Source organism: Hoplias malabaricus, chromosome 3 (assembly GCF_029633855.1).
Source record: "Hoplias malabaricus isolate fHopMal1 chromosome 3, fHopMal1.hap1, whole genome shotgun sequence".
Classification (NCBI taxonomy): Eukaryota; Metazoa; Chordata; class Actinopteri; order Characiformes; family Erythrinidae; genus Hoplias; species Hoplias malabaricus.
Genome location: NC_089802.1, coordinates 68,971,124 through 68,998,807, shown reverse-complemented (window position 1 = coordinate 68,998,807; position 27,684 = coordinate 68,971,124). Strand labels below are relative to the sequence as shown.

The 27,684-nt window shown below is 40.4% G+C and overlaps 1 protein-coding gene across 1 annotated transcript; it reads left to right on the top strand.

Annotated features, from left to right (window-relative positions):
• Window positions 1–1,916: 1,916 nt before the first annotated feature.
• On the top strand, window positions 1,917–24,465 carry igfbp2a (insulin-like growth factor binding protein 2a). Its single transcript, XM_066663539.1, has 4 exons — window positions 1,917–2,374; window positions 15,415–15,590; window positions 22,069–22,209; window positions 22,915–24,465. The coding sequence occupies exons 1-4, from the start codon at window positions 2,020–2,022 to the stop codon at window positions 23,071–23,073; spliced, it is 831 nt and encodes a 276-aa protein (XP_066519636.1). The 5' UTR covers window positions 1,917–2,019; the 3' UTR covers window positions 23,074–24,465.
• The last annotated feature ends 3,219 nt before the right edge of the window (window positions 24,466–27,684 follow it).

The following is a 27,684-nucleotide window of genomic DNA, read 5'->3' as shown; positions in this document are numbered from 1 at the left end:
GGCGCCCCCTCCAGGGTGTGTTCCCGCCTTGTGCCCAGTGATTCTGGGTGGGCTCTGGACCCACCACGACCCTGAACTGGATAAGTGGTTTCAGAAAATGAATGAATGAATGAAAACGGTTTTAAGCCGTTTTCACATATCCTTGAGAACCCTCCGAGAATCAGGTCCATAGATTTTCCGGAGCTGTCTTTTCATTCATGTAGAGGACAGTGGGAGATATTCAGTGTGCTTTAGAGTGCAAATCTCTGAAACATTAGCATCTCTATTCACACATGCACCCACTCGGCCATTAGCAGGACAAAGTCTGGGTAATGTCCGGGACAAATTTTACAGATGTTTGCATTCATATGTACAACTCCTCTGGTGCTCTATTCTTCAGTATCACAGGAAACTATGCTTTCTAATTGTGCAGCTATTTAGTGACATGAAGCGACATTATATGACCAAAAGTTTGTGGACATCCTCTTAGGAAAAATCTCCTGAAACCATGTGTATCAGTGGCATATTGTTCTCCTTTGCCACAGTAACATTCTCTACACTATGATAAAATTTCTGTGAGAATTTGCATTTAACAACAAGTACAGAGCTCCAAGTAAACTGATCTAATCAATCAGAGGCAGTTCCACTGCTCCACAAGGGGATATACAGGGTGGGCCATTTATATGGATACACCTTAATAAAATGGGAATGGTTGGTGATATCAACTTCCTGTTTGTGACACATTAGTATATGGGAGGAGGGAAACTTTCCAAGATGGGTGGGGACCATGGTGGTCATTTTGAAATCAGCCCTTTTGGATCCAACTTTTGTTTTTTCAATGGGAAGAGGGTCTTGCGACACATCAAACTTATTGGGAATTTCACAAGAAATTCAGGCCTGAGCATTCCCAGATGAGCAGTTTTCTGGAATGTGGATTGGTCGTCTTGGGCCAGTTGAATGGCCCCAAGGTCTCCCGATCTGACCCCCTTAGATTTTTATCATTGGGGTCATCTGAAGGCAATTGTCTATGCTGTGAATATACGAGATGTGCAGCAACTGAAACTACTATGGCCGACTTCAAAATGGCCGCCATGGTCACCGCCCATCTTGAAAAGTTTCCCCACTCCCATATACTAATTTGCCACAAACAGGAAGTTAATATCACCAACTATCCCCATTTTATTAAGGTGTATCCATATAAATGGCTCACCCTGTATATATACACACATACATACCTGTCGAGATTTTCATTGGATATTATGACTCACTTGCAGCTGTTCCAGACACACACACATAATCCCTGTGAAGTGAGACAAAACAGCTGCTGGTGTTGCTCTTTAAAGTTGTAACTCTGTGCCTTCATTCAGTGAGCTGGTCTATATGTATATTCAATTATTCCCAGCCTCTATCCCCATTCATCTCTCCACCACTCACCTGGTAGGATTGGTTCATTAGGTTTGTGACATAAGAAACCCCGGCTGTCTCATTTCGCCCTTTTGAGACAGAGTTTTTGAAACAGAGTGGAAATGCTCAACTGCAGCCTTGACCTTTTTTCCAATCATGGTACCCCTTCCAACGAATAAACAACTCATTACATTACAGGCATGTTAACAATGTTAAAAACCTCATTTTCCTTGGAGGGCATCGCTTGGAGTATATCTAACCAACTTTAAAGGCACAGGACAGCAGTCAGTGACTCTTCATCTTGTGAGTGGACTATAAAGTAGCTGCTCATAAAGTCGTTCCTAATAAAGCGCGTGCAGTCTGCATAAACATGCCACATGCAATGCAGTCTCACAGAGCTCTCGCGCCCCCGTGATGTCAGCGCGACCTGAGCGCTGATAGGACCCCGAAGCAGCCCCCCCCCCAACCCCAACCTCCCCAACTCCCCCTCCACCTCCTCCCATACAGTCCCCCCCTCCCCTTTCACCTGTTCCGCGTGCGCGTTCCCATTCCTCCGCGTGTACCTGTGAGGACTCCACTTCTCTCTCTCATTCTCCCTCTCTCTCTCTCAGTGCTTCTATCGTCTCCGTCTCGAGGATGATGTCGCGCGCGAGCTGCTGCGCCTTGCTGCCGTTAGCGCTGCTGTTCGCGGCGGCCGCTCGCGCCGAGCCGGCGTTCCGCTGCCCGAGCTGCAGCGCTGAGCGCCAGGCGGCGTGCCCCGTGCTCGCGCAGCCCTGCGCGGAGATGGTGCGCGAGCCGGGCTGCGGCTGCTGCGCGGTGTGTGCGCGGCAGCAGGGCGAGGCGTGCGGGGTGTACACGCCGCGCTGCTCCAGCGGACTGCGCTGCTACCCGCGCCCCGACTCCGAGCTGCCGCTCGAGCAACTCGTGCAGGGACGCGGCCGGTGCGCGCGCAAAGTGGACGCGGAGCCCACGGGGAGCGCCGAGCTGAGCGGTAAGCGCCGGTGGGGGGACAGCGTGCTGTGTGTGTGGAGAATGAGGAAAGTAGCCTGTGTCTTATATAGATGTCCAGTCATGGGACAATGTCTATGTGCTTTAATGAAATGCTAAGCTATACACCGATCAGCCAAATCATTAAAACAGCCCCCTGTATCAGCTCCAATTTGTAGTTCTACAATTACATACTGTAGTCCATCTGTTGCTACTGGCAGTCCCCTTTGACTCTAGCTGACTACCACAGAGCAGGTAGGATTTGGGTGATTGACTATTTTCAGCGCTGCAGTGACACTGACGTGGTGGTGGCATGGGTGGATCAGACACAGCAGTGCTCCTGGAGTTTCTAAACTCCTCAGTGTCACTGATAGACTGAGAATAGTACACAAACACAAAATGAAGCAATCAGCTTCCCATGGGCAAAGTCCTGTGACCACTGCTGAAGAACTACAGCATAGCCAAACAAATCTGCAGCAACAGATGAGCTATACTGTCACTTACTTGATAACTAAGGTGGACCAACAAGGTAGGTGTGTCTCAGAGTGACCAGTGAGGGGACTCAACACACACTAACACAAAGCAGCACTGAGAATTATCCACCATTGAAGGACAGGGTGAAAGGGGGCTAACAAAGTAGGCAGAGTAACAGATGGACTCCAGTCTGTAACTGTAGAACTACAAAGCACACCTATATGGTAAGTAGACTTTATGAAATTGACTGGGATTGTAGAAACAAAGAGGTCATTATAATGTTTTGGCAGATCAGTGCATATGTCCCTCATTATGAATTAATTCATTGTGGACACATTAAGTTGTGCATGCACGGCTTGTTTGATCTTCAGAAGAAAGCCTGAAACTAGTGACTCAGAAGCAAGTGCACATGAGATTAAGGTCAAAATGCTCAATGCCAACCGTTAATTAAAGGGATAAAATCCCCAAGGCACTGCTGTGGAGCAGTAGAATGGTGTTCTTTGGAGGGATGCAGCAACTTTCTGTACCTTTGGAATGAGCTGGAGTGGATTTTGTGATCCAAAACTATTCATCCATTTTAATTTTGCTACATTGTGGCTAAATGTACCATTTAACCCTCACAGCAATGATGCAAAATCCCATCTCTGGGCCTGCAGAGGAAGGTTGAACCTGTTACTGCAGCAAACGAGGGGATATCGTTAGTATATTACGGTGAGCAAGTGTCTACAAACTTTAGGTTGTAAAGTGCCCACCTTTGGTGTCAATGAACATGGGTTATATGACATTAAGATGCACTGTGTCATGTCATTTCATAGTAATGTATTGCTATGCAAAACTAACACAATGTGTCATAAGGTAATAACCTATTACTTCTATTAAAAACCATGTAAAGAAACCATAGGTAGTATTTTTATCTTAAAGTTACAGCTTCAAAACTACTATGATGATTCACTGAGCTGTAATAGGGAGATCAGAGCCTCTGCTGTTACTATTCCAGGCTCAGCACTGTAGAAAATGCACTATGTAACTTTGGAGGAGGGTAGGAAATATATCCCCCACCCCCTTGATTTCAGAACAATGCTGTAAAATTAATTACACTCTGTTCCTTTAATGCACGGTGGCATTATGTTATCTTGTTATAGGGACATAATAGAACAGCATATTGTGTGTCATGATACCTTATTCCAGTGTAATAATATATATCATATGTCATGTAATAACATGTTACACACTGTTAACATGGTATTATGTCCTGTTGTATCCCAACCAAGAGTTACATATGATAATAGTGTATTACAAGTCATGTCACTTTGATAAAATAGAGCACAAAGGTGTATGATATCAAGGGCTAGATTTATAGTAGAGTTGGCCAACATCACAATATTTTATAACTGTCGTAATTCATTCTGTAAACACCATGAGCAATAAGTAGCTTTACAAAAAGTAAGTTTACAGGAAATGAATCAATTGAATGCAGTTAATTAGTTTCAAGCTTTTATAAAGTAATTTTAGAGTATTTTTATGAAGCCGTTCCTCAAGAAATAAGTTTGACACATGGATGTCATTTGTACAGCGAGACTGAACACTGAAACTGCACCGACATTAAAAAATTAGATGTATATTAGGTTTGTTTAACTGAATTTAGCATAGTACCACGTGAGTTTTTGTTGGAAGTGTTCAGCTTACACGAGGCATTACAAGTGCAATGTGTTGAAATATTTTGATACATCTCATATATTTTTGGAATACTGCCCAGCCCTATTGTATTTTTATATATAATAATCTGTCATAAAGTTTTGTAAGGTCATATTGTAATACCATAACAGCACACAATCCCACCTGCTTTTATAATATAATAATGGCAAATATGTCCAAAATAAAATGAGATTTTTTAATGTGATTAGCATACTATCAATAACTTCTACCTGTTTGAAAGAATGAAATATTAGCATCAGTTGATACTGGAGCTTTCTTGTATTTTCTAGTTGGCCACAGTACACATTAGAGGTGTGTGCTGGTATGCTGAGATCACCCCTACAACTGCCTACAAAATGATACCACATATTAGGCCAAGGTTAATTCTCCTCATGAAATAGAACAAAGTCTTTATATGAAGACTTTTGCTGATAGTTTTTCTGTATTGCGCATTCGAAACCTAAAGCCTCAGTTCTGCACTTGGGAAAGACTGACCATGTCAACAGTGCAAGCTTCAGTTAGGAGGAGGTTGATAAGCAGAGCATTGATTTGACCTACATGTCCCAGCTGTTTTTATGCAAGGCACGTTCAGCAGCTGAGGCAGTCTCGACACCTTAAAGGCAGCGCTTGTGTTTGTAGACGTGCCAGAAACGTATGCATGCTTCAGTCTGGCCTGCTGCGGTATGACTTTAAAATCTCTCAGGCGCTGACTTTTCTAAGGCTTTTTGAGGGCCCTCAGAAATGCTGTCTTTCTAGAGGAAAACAGGGAAGATTATTTCAAAGCTCTCATGATTAGCAAAGTGGACTCTGCTCTCTGACCCTGTCTGGCTGTAAATTTTTCACAGCCTGTGTCAAAGGATGGGCCTGAATTTGTTTGGTGGGATCCCTAGCACATTGCTCTTCAGCTCCTGTCGAGTGGAGGGCATGTTAGAGAGACAGAGCCAGGAAAATCCACGCTTCCTGAGAATGACAGACTGGACCGCTTGCATTGCAACCGTGCCCTTGTAATAACACTGACACACATTTGTCAAAATGTTGATACATTTTTGACCCATTAACTTTTAAAGTGCCTTAGGCTTGAGCTCAGGCTTGTTTCCCCTGCATTTGCTCTCTGTACCTTGTTTGCCCTTAAAAGTAAGCTCATAATTTTAACAGCCACCCATGAAATAAATCTAGAGGCAATTGTGAGATCAGCTGGATCTCCATGTACAGTACACTCTTAAAAATAAATGCTCCTTAACAGTTCTTGGCATGGATGCATGGTTCAAGAGTAAATATGGTGTAGAACCTTTACCTTACACAGTGTTCTTTAAACTTATTACAATTTGTTATTCCTTGCTTCAAAGAACATTTTAAAGTGTGCTCTTGGACTGTTCTGGGTTTGGGGAGTTCTTTACAGAAACATCAAACTCCTATATTCAGACCAAAATGTAGAGCTAATTAAAACAAAACAAGGATAAAAAAAAACATTGCTCCAAAGTAATTTGCTCCACTTAGCCTTTTTTTTTTAAAAGTCTTTATATAATCAGGGTTTATTTCACATAGTCAAGGTGTTAAGCAAATTTTGTACAGTACTAGTTGCTAAAACGACCTTGTCATACTGCCTTGATTATCAAAGAAGCCAAAGCCTGATTGCGCAAAGACAACCCTCATCATGCAGCAGGGCCAGAAAAATGGAACAAAACGATCAGTGGGTTTGCTCTGAGCAGAAACAATATATTAACCTTTCCAATCTTGCCTCCAACTCCAATATCACATTTTTAATCTGGCTAGAATAAAACAAAATCACTTGATTTCCCCACTCATATGCTGTATGTAAACCTTATATAATTAAATTGTAGATTTGGAAAGTTATTACACTGAACAGTTGGTACAGTTGGGTTTTATAACATGTCCATACGTATGCTATGAAATATTATTCCCTTTGAATCAGTGTATTGTTTTAACTTTAAGATGAAAAATAGCTAAAAAAATAGACATGCTAGTTAGCTAAAAGTCTTTTTGTACAGACATGTGATTCTAATAAACATGAATATGGTTCTATGTTCTCTGCAATAGATATATCATGTTTGGTTCCCATAGAGATATGTGTGTATGAAGATTACCCATATCATGTAAAGATTTTATAAGTTACCTTTATAGTTTTACAGAACCAGTACTTCACATGTTTGATAGCTAGCTAGGTAAGTAAGTAAATTATTAACCAGCAACAGCAATGCCAAATTTATTTTTGTGTTATACATAATTACTTTTGTGGTCACAATTTTTTAAAAGGAAATATTCCTAGTGTCTTGTATCCTTGTTTTTTTTTTTTTTTTTGCTGATACAGGTTCTCGTAAATGGGCCTCATCTTCACCTAGAGGGATACTAACTGTGATGCTGTCCTCTTTTGCTCCAGTTCCAAAAGAGAGGCCTCACAAAGCCCCTCGCCACCTGGCTTGAAAATAAATGGCCTGCTTATGAGCTATACGTACAGGGCTGAATGAAAAGGGTACCCGTCAGACCAAAATAGACCCAAATAATCCCCCTGCTTTCTGCAAGAGTGGGTACGGCTGCCATCCCCCCAGGGCAGCTCGCAACTTGGATGCCAAACATCTTACCGTGTCGGGCTCCAGAATAAACTCTCGAGCTCCCTGCAGCAGCTTGGAGATAACACAAACAATGTCAGAAATGTTATTGAGCTGAGTGAGGTTGGGGGTGGAGAGGAGGGGGAGAGTGTAGAGCATCAGGGGTCTTAAGAGCTCAACAGAATTTGTGGAGGTGGTCTTTTTTTACCCCCTTTTTTTCTTGAGCGATCCCTAATCAAGGTTTTTTTAGGGCCAGGCTGGAGACGTGAGGATGGGCATGTTCCTCCAGGGAATAAAAGCGTTTGATGCAGGCCTTCATCACGCTTTCTAAAAACCTGGACACTAATCTTAACATAGCATCTATTGTTTCGTTAAACTCTAGAGTGCACCTAGCACTACCAAGCCTGTATCATCAGCAAGCTAGAAAGTGAAGTCAGGCACTTGCTTCTTGTGCTGCCATACTTACTTAAGCACATTCATTTATGGTGACTTGAACAAGTCCCTTGTCTGCTCTGAAAAAAAAAACATATTAAGCAACTGGAAGGCTTCAAAAATATGACAGTAGTTTATTTGTGGCATGTATTTCAAGGGTATCTTGGTCAAAATGTAACATATTTCTCTGTACTTAAAACTACTATTTAGTATGCTAACTGTTATGTTTTGCTTTTGTTCCAGTACAGTACTTTGTCTTCCCATCTTAGTTAGACAGAATTCACATATTTAGTGTTTCATGTTTTCAGTACACACATATGCAGCCATTGGGAAAGTTTCAACAGTTGTACTAGTCTAGCCACTGTTCTGTATACTAATAAATAAGCCTACAATTAAGCTAGCACTTTGTGTTCACAAAATCACATTCTACACAAAATACATTTCAGAGGTATTTACTCTTTTAGCAAGAGGCAAGAAGCCAGACTGAGGTATTATGTGGCATGTATTTCAAGGCTCCCTTGGTCTAAATGTATGAAGAAATTTCTCTCTACCTAAAACTAGCAACTAATATGCTAACTGTTGTGTTTTGGTGCATTCTGTAGCACAGCATTTTTTCTTTCCATCTCAGCTGGACAATACTCATATTTTCATTGTGTTTTCATATTTTCAGTACTCAGATGTATAATACAACCATTGGTAATCATTTAGGTGTCCAGCAATTCTAACTACTAGCTTAGCAACTGTTCTGTTAGCTGATACAATAAAACTAAGCTAGCCCTTGTGTAACATCAGTCAGGAAACAAAATAATATATTAACACAAAAATCTCAGAGACAGTATTTTTGCCATTTTAGCCAGAGACAAAAAGAAACCAGACTGGGTAGTTTACTAAGTTTATCTTTTGGTTTGGAAGCCTCATTTGAGTACGTATTTGTAATTTGAGTGATTCAATCTCTCCATAATAATGACAATTTGAAGAGAGGTGCTACAGTTAGGGCTGCAGTAAGAATCTTAGCAGATATGTTAAGTATCTGCATTTCTGCATTCTGCATTGGCCAGCTAGTGTGGAAAAAATACAAACAGTTCACCCCTAAAAATCCAGATGCATCCTGAGAGGGGATTTCAGAACTCATGAGAATACCATGGCACTGTTCTAAAATACAAGCCAACATGTTTAAAACAGATCTGCCCATGGTTACATTCCTTATTTTGGTCAGGTATGTTTCAATAAAAAGCACACAGAAATAAATTAACATTTCCACTTCCTATACTACCCATCCCTCAGTGTCATTCTGTAATTTGTGAAGTGCAAATAACTAAAGCCATCAATAACAAAAACCTTTTTACTGTATTTTCAACTCCAAATGTTAATGTAAGGTCACTTAATTAAAAGTAATAATAGGATATCCTTTCATACAAGTACTTTAGCTTCAGCAGATACACACCGCATAAAACATTTATTTGTCATTTTTAATCAGTGTTGCTTTACAGAATGTGCAGAATATGCACATTGTCTTGCATGTACACCATTTCATATCTACCTATGGATTTTCTTAATTTTCTGTGGTAGATTTAGAGGTATGTTTTGGACTAGTGTCCTATTAAACAAGCAAGCAATTCAGCTTCAGATTCTGCAAAGACCATGAAACAGTACCTTTAAGTTTAGTAGAAACTTTCATTAACCTGATCCCTTGCTTTCATACACCATAGAATAATAGATCTATCTCATTCTTTATAGTTGGTGCAGTGCCCTTTTCATAAAATATAGTGCTTCTTTTCCTCCTTCAGTGGTGGTTTTGGTGATTTGGTCATTTTAATTTTAAATCCACAGCCAATCATATTTAAAACATTATATGCCTCTGTCTGATTTAGATGTTGCCTAGCGTACTTCAGATGTTTCTGATGGCTGTTGCTAACATTGATACAAGGGTTTATCTTTGCAGTGTTCAGGTAGTTTTTTCCAGACACTATTTGCACTTGTTAGCAGTTGGTTTTGGCTTTCTTTGCTTAAAGATTTTATTGATGGCAAATATGACAAAAACAATATAAAATATTAATATTCTTCTCTTTAAGAATTCATTATATTTAACTCCAGACCCTCTCTTATCTATTTGGCTGTAGCAAAACTGTTGGATACATTCACATGCAACTGTACGTAACTCTACAACATTGCTGGCATTTATTCAGAGCAGACACTCCTTATAAACATTAACACATGATCAACTGCTTGTCTCTAGAAACTGTCTGGTCCAGTATTCCAACAGTGTTATATGGAGTCCAAGGTGTCAGAGATTTGCTTTTGTTCCCCAGCCCTGCCAAAGTTCCTAATTCCCATAGAAAGAAATTTCATGTCATAACCTTCATGTAAGAACAAGCCCAGAAGGCTAGTCCTCTGCAACACACGCACTTCTGCCAAAGACAATATCTTTAGCGTTCTCTTCTGAATGAAGCACAGACATCATCTTTGCCTGAATACTCAATCAGTGCTGAGTCAATAAAATAAATTTCAGGCTTGGTTCTGCTGCCGTCTTGCTTGCAGCCAACAGGACGGGGGATTATATCTTTAATTTCAGTCAGAGAGCAAGAGAGAGAGGAAACTTTTGTTCACTGTGTCCTCTATTAAGCCATTGCTGGTTATGCCAGGGTTCCAGAGAGGAGGCTGCACAGAATGGCGCCAGATAAGCTGGTTGTGATTAAGGTTGTGGGCATGGCCCCATGTTAGAGTCCGTGGCTCCAAGTCTTTCCTAGCACAGCAGAGTGAGAATTCATGAGGGCATTATTCAGGCCTTTTTTTTCCCCCTCAGTGGATGCAGAAGTAATGGAAGAACTGACGTAATGAAAGATAGACCACCTGTGGTTCTCAAACAGGTAACATTTTTTTTAAGCTCTGAGGTTTTTGTAATGTTTTATGCAGCAATGGTCTTAAGTTGACTGCCTAAATTACATGTCAGAAGATGAGTGAAAGGTTGGCTTAAACATACCTGAGACATATCTAATTAGACATAGCCAGTGAGACTTTTTTATTTTATTTTGGATGGATATACACAGTGTTGCTAATATCCGAAAATCATCTGTAACTGATATGTGACCGAAGTTTGGCTAAAGCGCATTATGGCACAATAACAGTGTCCAACAACTGTCCAAGGCCTGTAAGACTTAATCTAAGCAAAAGAGCAATGGCCTAGGATTACACTCCCCCTCGTCATTTGTACATGAAAGACTGGTCCTAGATCAGAAACTTGTTCTAAGAGGCTGGAATACACAGGGTGCATTGTGATAATTACAACAATATGATGTGGTTTCTGTGTACATCACTAAACCATGTTTCTGTGGTTAAGAAGGTAAGCAATGGAGGGGAAAAAAAACAACCACAACAGATTACACAACCAAGCAGGACGCCAAAAAAAAAAGCAAAAACGAAAAAAAAATCACTAATAATATTTCATACTAAAAACGAACAGTATGTTAAGTATTCTGGTGCTGCAAAGTCAACCAGACACTAAGGCGTTCAACAGTGCTTCAATCGACTGGGCTGTGGTGTGTAAACCTGGTGCCCCATTGCCCCCTTTCGCTGTTCTCCCTCTTTTGTGCAGACACCTTCTGTCTCAGGTTTCTCCCTGGGGAGGCAGGAATGCTTCACCCCTGGAGTGGAAAAGAGATTATGTAATAGAGGCAAAACACAAAGCTCCGCGGCCCGTCTCTCAGGCACACCTGATTTCATTTGACATCTGTAGGACCTGCTGGGATGCTGGCTTCAAAGAGAACACCCCACCCAGACGCCTCTTTAAGGAGGCTAGACCAAAAGAAATCTCTGAGGGCTCAAGCATTCAGAAAAGCGCAGGGAAATGAAGAGCAGCTTTTTTCTTTTTTTTTTTCAGCTCATAGTTACCTACAGCACGTTACTAAGCCTGTGATCATTTTTCTAGACCAGCTTATGGTGAAGTGCCTGAGAAAAAAATGTAAATGCGTTACGTGCATTGTTTCAGGGCTATATTTCAAAGGCTGTGTAAGCTAGGCTCATCAGGGAAACAGTGGTTAAGGTATTACACATTTTCCTGTGTAAAAGCACTCATTATTCAAAGCCTACCATGCACTGTTTGCGAGTTCTGATTGGAACATTGTTCTGAAATTGTGGGAACACAATGAAGAGGCACTCTGCTACCACTGGAGGCTGTGTTGTTTAAACAATGCATGTTTTGGCAAGAAAAAAAGAAACCAATTTCCCCTTTTCCTCTTTCTGGTATGAAGTCCAAGCCGTCTCAGACATGTGGAATATGTCAGAGGCCTTCTAGTCTACCGTTTAAAGGGCAGTATCATGGAGGGCATTTTATTAATCAATAGGATTTAAGCTCTGATTTGAACTCTGACATAAAAGTGTTTGTTGGGTGATGTTCTGATGTTGGATGACCCCTTTTGGATCACAAATCCACTCCAAAGGTTACTAGTTTGTCTGGTCTCGAATGCTTCACAATCGAGAGCTCTATAACCCTGTTGACCAGAGGTCTTCAAATCCACAGCTTGGATCCAGGTTCCAGGCTGGTATTTCCAATGGTTGGCTGGTATGACACTGCACCTGGCCTGTCAGGTGCATTTGCCTTTGCCGCTATGCCGTCACACCAGCCAGACATTTCAAAATCCCGGCCTGGAACCTGGATCCAAAGTTTGGATTTGAAGACCTCTGATGTAGGTTAAGCTTTGCACTGAGGGTGATTATTTTAGGCACATATGTGGCATGCGTTTTTGCATTAAAATTATATAAGCTGTTCGTGCTATATGCAAATTAACATCTGTGTCCACAATGAGTGCTTGTTCAGGTAGATAATCATTATAATGAGTGGGATTTTCTCATTTATCTGCACTTTAATCTTATCAAACTATCTGATATTACTGGAGATATTCACTGAATGATCACTGCATTCAGAACACCTACCTTGTATCTACACTCATTGTCCATTTTATCAGCTCCACTGACCATACAGGAGCACTGTAGTCCACCTGTTTCTCTGCATACTTTCTTATCCCCATTTCACCCTAACCTTTAATGGTCAGGATCCCCACATTGGATTATTCTCAGCACTACTCAGTGTTGTGCTGGTCTGAGTGGATCAGACACAGCAGTGCTGCTGGAGTTTTTAAACTCTTCAGTGTCATTTCTAGACTAAGAATAGTTCATATTCGTTCATTGCTTGTAGCCACTTATCCAATAAAGGTATGCAGTGGATCCAGAGCCTACCCGAAATCACTGAGTACAATGTGGGGACACATCCTGAAGGGGCTCCAGTCCATTGCAGGGCGACTGAGAATATTTCACCAACCAAAAATAACCAGGATAGAGGACGACAACACAAACTCTGCAGCAACAGATGAGCTACTGTCTCTGACTTTACATCTACAAGGTGAACCAACGAGGTAGGTGTGTCTAACAGAGTGGACAGTGAGTAGACCCAGTGTTTAAACAGTCTTTAACTCCAGCAGCACTGCTGTGTCTGATCCACTTGTACCAGCACAACTCACACTAACACACCACCACCCAAATCATACCTGCATAGCAAATTTGCCCTTGTGTTAAATCAACAATGAAAGTGTTACATTTAATGTGTGTGTTAAAAATTTACTTTAAAAGTGCTGATTTAACACTAGTAATTTTCTGTGTGTTCTTTGGGTGTACTGACCTTTGAAGAACATGGTGAAATGGGGATAAGAAAGTATGCAGAGAAACAGGTGGACTACAGTCTGTGGTTGTAGAACTGCAAAGTGCTCCTGTACGGTCAGTGGTACTGATAATACGGGCAATGAGTGTAAATACAAGGTAGGTGTTCCTAATGCAGTAATCATTCAATGTACAGTACCAGTCAAAAGTTTGGACACATCTCATTAGTCATTGGTGGAATTGGGGCTATTCACTGCATAGAGCTGTCTACCAGCCCCTACCTCTACACAACCCAAGCTATGGTCTCAAATGCATTGGGAAGGCGGGCAGTTCTACAAGTTAACTCTTGACGAGGCCACAGATGGTCACCGAAAACCATTGCAGGGGACGACTTCAAGAAGCTGATTGAGAGAACGCCAGGAGTGTGTAAAGCTGTCACCAAAACAAAAGGTGACTACTTTGAAGAATCTAAAGTGTAAAACATATTCTGGTTTGTTTAACACTATTTGTTTAGTACATAATTCCACATGTTCCTTCATAGTTTAAATGTCTTCCATATTCATTTACAAGGTAGAAAATAATATAAAAACAAAGAAAAAGCATTGAATGAGAAGATGTCCAAACTTTTGACTGGTACTGTACTTTCACACTATGTGGAAAATGGCCCAAATCAAAGGAAACCCTTCCTGAGTGGGCGTGTCCAAACATTTGACTGGTACTGTATATTTACATGTATGTTTATTAGGCTTTAGGATGGAGAACAGAAAACATTGAATTTACAGCCTTTCATAATTTGTTCCAGATATAAGGGCTCCAGCAGCTGTATGGCTACGTAATATTAACTAGTTGGTTTTGAGAATGCCCTGTCCTGTCAGCTAGGGTTGACACTATATAGGGTTTCGCTGCCTCCCTCTTTTTTCTCGCAGCCTCTTTGCAATAATAGCTGTGCTGCAATGCTCTGTCTTGTAAAATCTTGCTTGCTGCAGTTGTAGCAAATAATGCTAGAAAGATTGAAGCACAGCAGACATGCATTATTTAACTTCTCTTCCTACAATAATGAATAACAAGACTGTTACCTAATGACTATTGAATCGTGCAACTATATAGTGACTGCTACATGAACAAATTGGCAGAAGACTGCGATATGCCCCAAAATTAATTTTCGAAGTCAAAGGAGCAGTTTGAAAAACAATGAAGCTTGGAAAAAGCGGATGAAAAAGAAAGGCAAGCAGAAGGACAGGGATATTCTACTGGGAGAGATAGTCTCAAATCCCATCTACGAGCAGCCGCAGATTCATAAATGATTAAAGGCCACATCCTCTCTCTGTGTAATGCAGGCCAAAAAATGGATGCAGAAGACGCCAACTTCCAGAGTGTGAATAAATCAGACGGTTCTCAGGTTACACAGGAGACACACAATTCCCTAAATTCTCTGTACACCCCCCCCCCCCAAACCCCCATAACAAACACATTGTTTTGGTCGGGATACATTGATGTAGGTGAATGAGCACAAAACGTGTAGCCAAAGTACTGTTTGGCCTTTACAATAATAGCTCTTTCACTTGTACCTGCTTCCCTTTAAAACAAAGCCCATGAGGCTCTATCTGACCCAGCATCCTTCCCCTGCATGTTTTTGCTGCCGGTAAATCTCTCAGCACATGGCTAGCCCTCCATCTCACAGGAGAATGGGAGGAAAGTGTTTTTGCCGCAGTGGTATGCGCGTGCTAGATTGGATTCTCTTTCTCTCTCTCTCCATGGAGCAAAATTTCACCCCTAGCCCTCTTTTTTTCTCTCTCTCGCTCAAGCTCTGGTCTTGTGTAACACTGAAGTAACCTCATGCCCGCCACCTTTGTGTCTGTTGTGGCCAGTACTGATTTTTCCTCCATGACGTTCATGACAGGTCACCAGCTACAGCCGGCCACTCTGTTTGTTTGTGAGATTTTGCCGCACAGAAACAGAGGAGAACCCTTAGAGTTGTCAGAATCTTGGCCTACATCTTCCATTAAACAGACACTGACACGGACAGAGCCGCCCGCGTGCGTCTGTTTAATGGAAGCCTTAAACCAAGGCCAAGTTTCTGACAAGGTCTTCTTGGACGGCTCGCAAAGAGGGGTTTTGCGACAAAAGTGTTTCATTTGTTAGGCCTTTGTTTGCTTTCTGCTGAGAGTCGTCATCTCTTGAGTCACTTTCTGGCCTCTAAAATTGCTCCTATGGGCTTTCTGAGCAGGCGAGGTGCTGGAGCCAGTGGAAGTGGGTCAGACTGAGGTGCCTCCGATAAGAAAACCCACAAAGGACAGCCAGTGGATCGGACCTAAGGAGAGCGCAGTCATTCATCACCGCCTGCAGATGAAGACCAAGATGAGGTACAAAGGGGACGAGCCTAAAGTGCCACGTGCCAAGCCGGTAAGTGGTGACAAATGAGGATCAGTGAGCATGTCCAAAACACAGTTCATGAATTTAGTGTGGGAGATTGTGTTGAGAAGCTGAGATCCAGGGCTGGCAGCAGTTGTGGCAATTTCCTTTTCTGCCAAACATGGAGACCTAAACATCACTTTTGGGCACAGACGATTAGAAGAGCAAATTAATTCCTACTAATTCCTTATTGGATGTCAATGGTCAAAAACCATTAAATATCACTGACATAAAAGAGATGGTGTGAGACTGGTCCTAAATATATGATGCCATTGAGTGGGAAAAACAAAACCAAAAGAGGTGCATTTAAAACTTAGGCCAATTTTATTGAGCTGCATGCCAAGACAATGAGGTGCTTGGCATCCAAATACAAGCAAAAAGTTTATTTTATGCACTTACGGTACAAGCCCCACTTGAACGTCATTTTCCCATGTTCTGATTAAGTACACAAAACTAAAATGAGTCAGTTTCACCTTGGGGCAAGGAAGCCTCCAAAATATAATCTACCACAGTACTCAGAGTACAGGAGTTGTCTCTGCTGAACATTTACCAAACATTTGGTCTAATGGTGTTTTGTTATAAATATAATAACTATCTAAAAACGTGAAATGTCTCAAACACTTTTATTGTGAAAGCCCCTTTATACTGATCATATATATTTGGTTTTATTCTAATTTTGGGCCAATAAACTCTTACTGCTCAGATGAATAGCTTTAAATCTCATAATCTCTGGTGCCTAAAGCTTTTGCACAGTCCTGTATATAAAATATTATATATATATATTCATACACATACAGGGTGGGTCATTTATATGGATACACCTTAATAAAATGGGAATGGTTGGTGATATTAACTTCCTGTTTGTGGCACATTATTATATGGGAGGGGGAAAACTTTTTAAGATGGGTGGTGACCATGGTGGCCATTTTGAAGTCGGCCATTTTGGATCCAACTTTTGTTTTTTCAATGGGAAGAGGGTCATGTGACACAAACTTATTGGGAATTTTTGGGTAACTTTATTCTTTCATTAGTTATTTACAAGTTTCTGACCACTTATAAAATGTGTTCAAAGTGCTGCCCATTGTGTTGGATCAATGCAACCCTTTTCTCTCACTCTTCACACACTGATAGCAAAACCGCAAGAGAAAGGCTAGCACAGGCTGCCAGTATCCGTAGTTTCAGGTGGCATATCAAGATGCTGATTAGAGAGCATGCTTATTGCACTGGTGTGCCTTAGGCTTGCCACAATAAAAGGGCACTCTAAAATGTGCAGTTTATTTTTATTGTACTGGGGGGTCCGGGGGTTCAGAAAATAAGTCAGTATGTTGTGTGACCACCGTTTGCTTCACACAGGGCCAATCTCCTTCACATTGATCAGGTTGTTGATTGTGGCCTGTGGAATGTTGGTCCACATGGCTCTGTGAAGTTGCTGGATATTGTCAGGAACTGGAACCCTCTGTCATATACGCCGATCCAGAGCATTCCAAACATGCTCAGTGGGTGACATGTCCGGTGAGTATACTGGCCATGAAAGAACTGGGATGTTTTCAGCTTCCAGGAATCGTGTACAGAGCCTTGCAACATGGGGCCGTGTATGATCATTTCTGCAACATGAGGTGATGGTTGTGGATGAATGGCACAACAATGGGCCTCAGGATCTCATCTCAGGTATCTCTGTGCATTCAAAATGTCACACCACCGCCAACCATGGGCCACTCGACTCACAACGCTGACATCAGGAAACCGCTCACCCACACAATGCCATACATGCAGTCTGCCATCTGCCCTCTACAGTGACAACTGGGATTCATCGATGAAGAGAACACCTCTCCAATGTTCCATACGCCATCGAATGTGAGCAAGTCGGTTACAACTACGAACTGCAGTCAGGTGGAGACCCCATAGAGGATGACGATCATGCAGATGAGCTTCCCTGAGACGGTTTCTGACAGTCTGTGCAGAAATTCTTTGGTTATGCAAACTGATTGTTGCAGCAGCTGTCCGGGTGGCTAGTCTCAGACGATCTTGGAGGTGAAGATGCTGGAGGACTGGCCTGGGCTGCTGTGGTTACACATAGTCTGCGGTTGTGAGGCCGGTTGGATGTACTGCCAAATTCTCTAACTCGCCTTTGGAGACGGCTTATGGTAGAGAAATGAACATTTCTACAGTCAGCATGCCAATTGTATGGCTTCATCTGTGTGATAAAATCTTAAGGCACACTTGTGCAATAATCATGCTGTCTAATCAACATCTTGATATGCCACACCAGTGAGGTAGATGGATTATGTTGGCAAAGGAGAAGTGCTCACTAACAATATTTGAGAGAAAAAGGCCTTTAGTGTACATAGAAAAAGTCTACTTTACACTGTATTAAGCAGCAAGTGAGCAGACAGTTTTCTAACTTGATGTGTTGGAAGCAAAGTAAAGATCTGAGCAGCTCTAAAAAGCATCGAATTAGGCCTGGACAATAATTCAATATCAATATATAATTGCAATTTTAAAGGTTTCAATAACAATGATATGATTCTTAAACACATTTTTAATATCTCATTATATATTATTTACACTGACTGACAAATTACAGGGGGTTACTTCAGTTCATTGCACTCAATTTTAAATTTAGTTAAAAAATATTACATTGAAAAAGCCAAAATGCTTATATTTGGCCTTGATATGTTTCTTATTTGTTCTTGACAGTTTTTTTGTGGCTATTATATTGTTCATATCGACATTGGAATTATATCATATCGACAAAAATTAAGAAATATATTGTGATATAAATTTTGTCAATATCGACCAGCCCTGGGTCACATTATAACGGCTAGATCGGGACAGCATTTCAGGAAATGACAGGTCCTATGGGGCGTGCAGGGGTTAGAACTTAGCAAACTGGTCCAAGGAAGCACACTTTGTGAACATGCGCAGGGTCATGGGGAACGTCACAGCTTGATACTTTGAGTCTGTGTAGCTGCAGACTAGTCAGAATGCCCCATGCTGCAAACTGTCAAAGATCCTACACTGGAAACATGCGCATCAGAACTGGACCATAGACCCAAAAAGATGGCCTGGTCTGAGAAATAACATTTTCTTTTACATTATAGCTGTGTTCATGTGCTTTACTTACACGGGGAGGAGATGGCACCACGGTGTACTATGGGAAGGAGGTGAGCTGGTGGAGGCTGTGTGATGCTCTGGGTAATGTTCGCCTGGCTAAATTTGGGTCCTGGCATTCATGCAGATCTTAATTTAACACATACCACTTACCTAAACACTGTTACAGACCAAGTAAAACCAAGTACAGTTCTAGGTATTGATCTGGTCAAGCAGCTACGTGATGTGCTGCAAAACCAATTCAGACCCATGGAGGCCCCATCTTGCAACTTACAGGACTTTAAAGATCTGCCACTAATATACTGGTTCCACCTTCACAGGTCTTGTGGAGTCCATGCCTTGATAGATCAGGGCTGTTCTAGCAGCAAGAGGAGGACCTTCAAAATATTAGACAAATGTTTTTTTTGTTTTTTTTCATATTATTGAAAGTGTTGTTTAAGCTCCTTCATAATACTCTAGTGACCTCTAGTGGCCACATTTGCTCAAAAGGGTTTTATTATGTGAAATACTATATCTTAGTACCTGATACAAAAAAATGGTTGTGTGTAATTTAATTATAAACGAATGTGGAACACAGGAATGATATATTTTAAGCTTCTCTGGGTCCCACATCATGATCATTGCTTGATATTTGCTCTTACCGAAATAGCTGTAACATTTTGACCAACTTCTTGTTGACTTAGACTTTGAACTAGGCTTAGAACATTTCAAACTGGCTGATGCTACACTGGTGTTTGACTTTGACTTAGACAAGAAATAACTTAGGAGCAGAGTGTGGTGCCCGAGGACCATAAACATAATATATGAGTAAAAAGTAGCCTCATACTACATATTCTTGCCTTCTGTATAATTATTTTGATATTCATTGGCTTTACATATTTCAACTGCTGTTGCCACTAGTTCAGTTTGTAGCTATAATATGTCACATTTCTTTCTTAATTCTTTTTGTCGTAGGGTGACCAGATCTAAGATGGTGAAAAAGAGCACACGTCTGGGGGGGCAGGCGTTGTATGCTTAGCCGAACCTAGGTGTGCTTTTAGGTCCTTTACACCTTTATTTTCTACACAAAACATGGGAGTTTCTTTTTTAATTCATCCGAGAACTTACATTTAGGTTTCGGCATAGCTGCTCGAGATGAGGGTAGGTACATGAGCTTTGCCTGACGTAAACAAGGACTACTGACGTGCAGACTGACCAATTAAATGTTTACAGAGAATGTTATCGACCAATAACGGTAGCTCTACAGTCAGACCTTCCAATCAGAAGATTTTAGGCTACTTCACCACGCCCCCTTCTCACTCAAGCGAACCAATCGGAGCAGGGGAGGGCGGGACTAGTTTGAACGAAACGCTCTAGAAAAACAAAATCCCGGACGTCTTGTTGCCGTCTATAGGTTTCCTTCTGCTTTTCAACTTTAGCCACAATGGCTACTCTTTCTGCCTCAGCTCATATACAGCCAGAGGTAGTAAAACACATGGATGTTTGTGATCTTTATGATAATTGACCACTAGACACTTCAGACACAAACTCATGGGATACAACAACATTAGTTTGCAGGTCAGAAGACAACTGATTGCAACTGTCTGGACCTGCTTCATGCAACCACTGTTATAAAGAAGGTGGCAATTTTGTTTCAGTTTAATTAAACATCAGTCAATTAATCTTGAAAAGCATTTGAATTCAGCAAATGATTTCATACCTGACAATATTTTTCTTCAATTCCTCCTTCTGGCATTACGCATTATATATTTATTTTGCCCCCAGGTTCCTTTTTGTTAGCTACAGCTCCGTGACACAGCAAAAACTTATTTTCCCTTCAACATTCAGCTAATCCTGGTACTTCAGTTTAGATGAAGGATTGTTTAGAAGTTGAACCAATGTTTTTAAAATACGATGAAGCAGCTACACAGTACCTTTTTTTTTCCAATAATCCTATAGAGCTACAATACAATCCCAGTCCTTAAATTATTGCTCGTACTTGGAACTCTTTTACGAGTTAAAAAAATCATTTTACATACCTTGCTTCAAGTTCCTTTATGGCAGCCTTCCTCATTGTTCACCAGACAATGGTCTGTGGTCTCAATCTGCTCCCCAAACAATAGGCCACAATGCTTTTGTCCAGCATGACAAAACAAAACAAAAAAATTATATATATATAAAAAATTGTGCAAATTGTTGGAGTGTAACTAATGTGTAACATTAAGCCCCCAATTATATCATAATTTAAAAACACATGCAGTGTGCCAGCCTCTTAAATAGAAAAATTAATTAATTATATGAAGGCAAAGGTAGTCAAAGGTCTGAGCTTCCATTTGAACCACACCACCATGAAGTTTCCTCTCTTTTTATAATCTGCTTGACCTGCAGGGGGCACACTCAGAGCACACAGACAATAGAACACAACAGAAATCCAGTGTAATTCTTTTAATTGCAAGAACACAATATTATTTTTGTTGGAATCTGTATAACAAAAAAAGTGCTTACTGTTTTACTTTTTTCATGATTCAGATTCATGAATGTTTTTACTTGGTTATGTAAAATATGGCAAAATAGCTACACACTACTTTTTTTTATAAATCTTTTAAACATGTATTTTTCCTTTCAATAATTGCTGGAGACCTTTGTTAAAATAATACTAGACAATCTCCAATGCTTTACATCATTAAACATCAGAAATAAAAGCCAAATCCAAGCCTCAGAATCACACATATACACACCACACACCAAGCTGCCAAGCTGGTGTTTTAGCTGTGCTCCGTAATAAAGAGATTTGCTTAAAATGAGACACTGACATGCATCTACTGTTCACTCTTCACCACAGGATTTTTTTCTGTCTCTAATGTGGTAGAGGCTTGTTTTGGGAGCTTTGTGGTGGGATATTCTAAAGATTAGTGCTAAGTTTTTGGTTGCCTGTTATTTTCTGGTGCACTGAATCAGAGTGAGACTATAATTTTTGGCATTGTGTTGGGTCACATATCAGTTGGATTAGAACCACAAATATAGAAAGCAGAAAATGATAAGCCAAATAATATTAATATGTGTACATAGTCTGCAACTCTGTGGTCATATGTTTAGAGGAAAATAGGTCTTATAGTGGGATAATGACCCTTGATCATCTCCCTCCTTCAAGTCACTGAGGTTCTTGACAATGTTGGAAGGCCAGTACAGTCTCTCAAAATAACTCGCATCCTTATAAGGGGAACTAGCTGGTCATCCCTGTAGGCCTCAGTTTCACGCTACTGTAATCTAAATGCTCCTGCCATCCTCCCACTGCTAGAAAAAAGAATCAGTTTGTTTAACTGACTGAGAATAAAATGCTAAGCCATCCCATTTAAAAGCTTTTCTTTTTATGTGTTAGAGTCAGTGTCAGCAGGAGCTGGACCAGGTGCTGGAGAAGATCTCCAAAATGCCCTTCAGAGATAACCGTGGCCCACTAGAGGACCTGTACTCACTGCACATACCTAACTGTGACAAGAAGGGGCAGTACAACCCCAAACAGGTAATTTTCTCTTTAAGACAACATCGGATTCCTTTATACTTACAGGGAGGTTTATTTGATCTCATATAAAAGAAACCAACCTGACAAGGTCCAACACTGCACAGAGATGGTATTTTTATAGACGTGTTATATGTTTGGTGCTGTGTGATGCAGCAACAAATCAGTATTACAGGTATAAGAGTGCAATTTCTTAGCATATATCAGACATATAAATATACAAAAATGATTTCCAAACCTAGTACTGATGGGAATTGCAATTGGAGAAGTTTCAGGCATAACCCTACAGCCAAAATGTAAAAATGCCCCACATAAAAGATAACAGATAAAATATAAACCTCTGTTATACTCAGTTGGGGCTGATATCTAATTGATTTTGAAGTGATTTTTCAGACTAACATTGCCCTTACTTTATAATGAATTAATGTTTCAGCCTAATAGGATTGTTGTATGTCACAACTCATGGGTTTCTGATTGCTTCTGATTGGTGTAACATACTTGCTGTGTTATTGGGTTAATATCACAAACTTAAGACGACATTGTGTTGGTCAATTGTGACTGCGTTATAAAATGTGTAATACTTATGATTATTTATAGCTATTGATATGAAAAATTGCAGATATTGCTAGTTTATTGCTGCCTTATGTGACACATGAATACTCAGTGAATACTCAACGGTTTCATTGTGTATTGTTTTCCATATTTTAGTGCAAGATGTCAGTGAATGGACACCGGGGTGAGTGCTGGTGTGTGAACCCTCACACAGGCCGATCCATACCCACCTCCCCACTCGTGAGAGGGGACCCCAACTGCAGCCAGTACCTTGATACCCAGGAGGTGGAGCCCCCACCGGTAACACAAAATTAAAACACCAATCCCTACGCCAAGAGCCGAGGTCCAAGAGGACCCTGAAGAGTCAGTGTTTTAACCCCTTAAACAAGCTACCGATATATTTTGTGTGTTTGTGTGTGTGTGTGTGGGCGTGCATGTGTGTGTGTGTGTGTGTGTGTATTTGTGATTTTTTTCTTTATGTTTTTTTTTAGTAGATTTTGCATAGTATGCAATGTAACTCAAAGCAGCATCAGTGTTGTTCAAGCTAGAGTGACTTTAACGCCAGCATATGATGGGAGGTTACTGTGGGTGTTACACAAGACTTGGTTGAAACTTGCATGGAAGCTGTTTTAATTTTATCATTCCAGGATTTAAACGTTGATTCCATGAGACTGTAAACATACAGTCAACCCTCTTTCACATCCTTTGTATGGACTATGTGCAAACTTGAAGTGTTAGAATGTATAGTTATCTCTCTTTGGTGCTATTCTTAATCTTTTCAAATTTTCACCTGCAATGATGACTCTAAGGTAAGGGTACAGCATATTCAAGTAGGGTTGCATGATATAGATCAAAATATACTGCAATCGCAATGCTACAATTTGTAGCTGTAATACATTGAGTGAAGGTAGAGTTCAGGCCAACACTTTGGTGGCCATATAATAAAAAGTATTTAAGCAAGGACGTCATCTGTGTGAAACATTCAGCCGAATGTTGTGAGCCGAATATTTCAAGACTGAGATTTAGTTAGAAACATCTAGTAAATTGGGGCAGGTTTTAAATTTTAATGTTGTTTAACCAGACAAACTTTCTCATCAACATAGATAAAACATATGCACCATAATAAATATGATAAATGAAAATAAAAAGGGGTAGAAAATGATTTTTGACCAAAAGAAAAATCATTAAATTTTTACACAGAAAAATTCATTATATAAACAACATCTATGGCATATTATCAATGAATCTGTGATTTATGAGATCTACATGGTAAGACAAAAGTCGCATGACACCCCTTTATTTCAGAAGTGAAAGGGAACATGACATATCCAAATACCCCAGCAAGTTTTGGGTGAGGGGGCCTATCTTTTAGGCTATGTCCGTAACATGGCCGCCATCTTGAAAGCCTCCATATTGGATAAAGGGCAGGTTTTTCCAATGGGAAGGTGTTCATGTAGCATATCAAAGAAGACCAGACTGTAAATGCTCAGCGCTACCTGACAATGCTACAGGAAACAGTGTTCACATCCATTTAGAGTCTGGTTGAGCCTGTAACGAACAACAAAAGATTTGAAATTTCTGGGTTGAAAACTTTTGAACCACATGAGATATTGCGTCAGTCAAAGTCTGGTCTTCTTTGATATGCTACATGACCACATTACCATTGGAAAAACTTGCCCTTGATCCAATATGGCAGATTTCAAGATGGCAGCCATGTTACGGACATAGCCTAAAAGGTTGGCCCCATCACTCATTGCTTGCTGGGGTATTCAGATATGTCATTTTCCCTTTTGTTTCTGAAATAAAAGGGTGTCCTCTGACTTTTGACTCACCCTGTACATAAAGAACTGATTTTGAGAGGTATTTGTCGGTGTAGTTAACTTACACAGTAAATACTTTGCTAGATGTGACCAATACACACAATTTGTCAATGCATTACACTATATGGCCAAACATTCTGTGGATACATGTTCACCTGATATGTCTTTTGAAATGAAGGGTATTGATTGGCAGTTTGCAGAAACAGCTTTTAGTAAATTATGAAGGCTTTGCATTAGATGTTGGAACCACTTTGATTTGATTGCATTCAGCCACAATTAGTGTTAGTACTGATGTTGAATGATACATTTTAGATCACTAAAGCCATTCCGACTCATCCCAAATATTTTGGATGGAGCTCCAGCTCTCCAGAAAACACAGGTCCATTGCTCCACAGCCTGACTCTGGGGGGCTTTACACCACTCGAGTCTATGCTTTGCATTGGGAATGGTGACCTTAGGCACATGTGCAGCTGCTCATCCCTTTTAAAGCTTTTCTATGGAGAATTGGCTTAAGAATGCATGAATAACTCAATAGAAGTGTCTACAAACCTTTGAACACATAGCGTACTTTTATTGCGTAAAAATTGTGTCTGATCAGTGTGAAAATTCACAGATGACGATGATGCTGTGGGAAAGCATGAAGTTGAATCTAAGCATGACTTTCTTGTTTAACCACATAAAGTGTCGCCATACAACAGGTTGTGCCCTGCTCTCCCCAAATAATATTTACAACATTTAACAGACGTAGGGTGATGCAGAATTTAGCCCAAAGACAATTATTGGCACAGCACGGTGTTCCTGCCCACACTGGGAATTGAATCCTAGTATGGTGTGTGAAACACAGCGGTGTTACTCAACTCACTATGCTACACCACTTACCATTAATTTCTTCAACAATTAGCTTTATATAATAACAGGAGCTATGAGTGGTTTAACCTCCCATTATTAATGATGATTCTCACACTGCACAGTGCTGCATTTTGCAGTAATTGTAGCCTTCTGCGATACCACCATTGCTAGGATTATACAACGATGTATTCCGTAGCCCTACATACAAGTATTACAGTGCTTAGTGTTGCACACAGTTATAAGAGTATACGCTCTTCTGCAGTCAGTAGGTCATAGAAAAGCTCACTGATATAGTGCCTTACCGAATGATTTTGATGGTGCTCTCTGATTTGTCATTTAGTATCCTTTCCAATCCAATGGGGCTGCTGCATAAATCTGAGAAACGCTTGGCTTTACAAACGTATGTAGGGTATTGTATGCATCATATTGCAGCTGCTTTGTTGTAAACACACTCAGCAGAATTGCCCCCATTTTAGATTCAACCTGCATGCAGTCCTCAAAGTACTGAAATGATGTAAAGACGCTTTTGAAACTATTCCATGAAAAAAAAAACACATCAATACAGTAATTGAAATCTCCCTGAGTTTAGGATGACCACCCTAATGCAGCACATCACCAAGTGGTTATAGCCAAGGAGAGAAAACTTTATAATAGATATCATGCTTTGAAAAGGTTCATGAAGATATCAATTGTGTCTTAGTAAAATACGCAGACTAATAGAGACAGCTAGGCCTGCTCACTAACTGCTCGGCATTGTGAAGTATAGGTGCATTTTCATGATTTTATTTCTTCTGCTTCTAATGTACCATTTTCACAAGCTGTTTCAGACCCTGTGTTTTGAATGTACAAGTTATACAAAAGGAACGGTGTTCTGTATTTCAAGAGCATGATATCATTTGCAATATGACATTAAAATGAATATTAACCTTTCCATTCTGGTTTACTTGGTGTTGACAATGTACACTTTGACCTAAAGTCATAATTTGATCCAGTCACCAATAGAGCACAGACCACAAGAAATCCATTTGTTGGTGAATTAGCTTAATCACAATAAAATGTATGCTGAGATCCCTCCGTTTGTTTGTTTTTTTACAAAACTGGTTGCCGCAATCTTTGACGCCCCTTGATTAATTATGTTATAAAAGCACTTTCTTCCAATAAACCTGCACTGGAGAATAGAGCAGGGAATTTGAGAGATTGTTCCCCTGCAGAATCATACGAAAGAGTTTAGGGCCACGGCATTGAAAACTAAAAAATAATAAGATTCTGAGAATAAAGTCAGAATTCTGAGAATATTCTCTGAATAATTCTGAGAAAAATCTTGGAATAATTCTGAGAATATTCAGAATATTCACATCTTCAGACGACCATGACTGAAGCTTGACTTTGTGCTCAGTAAACAATTTTTGTGTTAAACAATGTATTTGATTTGGATCATTGTGCTGGCAGATCAACTGACGACCCATTTGTTTCTTCATCACAGACCCTCAACATAGTGGACATTAGGTTCTTCATTGTTCTTCGGTGTAGTCATCCTTCTTTTTGTGCTAAACCATAAAAGGGGACATGTTATGAAAACAAAAATCCCTTTTGAGCGCATTAGCACATAAAAATGGTGATCTGTGGTGACTACCGACTGTATAATCTACAGTTTCCTTCGGAATCAATCAAGTGTTGTTTAAATAAATCAACCCACTCAGTGTTTTGTGAACTGAAGTCTGAAAGCATGGGATAAAAGATCAAATTTTGTGCTGCATTTTATGTCGAGTGCAGGTACTGTAGAGTTGGCTCAGGCCACTTTGTGAAGTAACCCATCATGACAAGTACGAACAGATTCATTGTACGTTCTCAGTATGAAGGCCTAGCCCCAGAACGTCCACAGTCCATTAGTACACCAAACGGACTGTAGCATGGCCCAAATTGCAGCAATGAATGTAGATTCCCAATTCAACACACCACCTTGGCCAGGAGAGCCATTGGATTAGCTGAAGGGTTGTGTTTGTAACCCTTAAATGCTCTAATGCATCTATTCTTAGCTTCAGCGCAGTGACAGAGGCTCCATTCTCCCTTTCACAGGTCACTGACTGTAATTATAAGCTAAAGTTTTAATTAACATTAATTTTAATCATATATTTATTGCATTTATATTGATCATATTTCTCAAACTATTCTAATAAGTGCAGGTTGTGTTGCTGCCAAAGAGCTCCAGAATCTCTGGGTCCAGGGTTCAGTACTGGCCTTGTTTCACTGCCTGTGC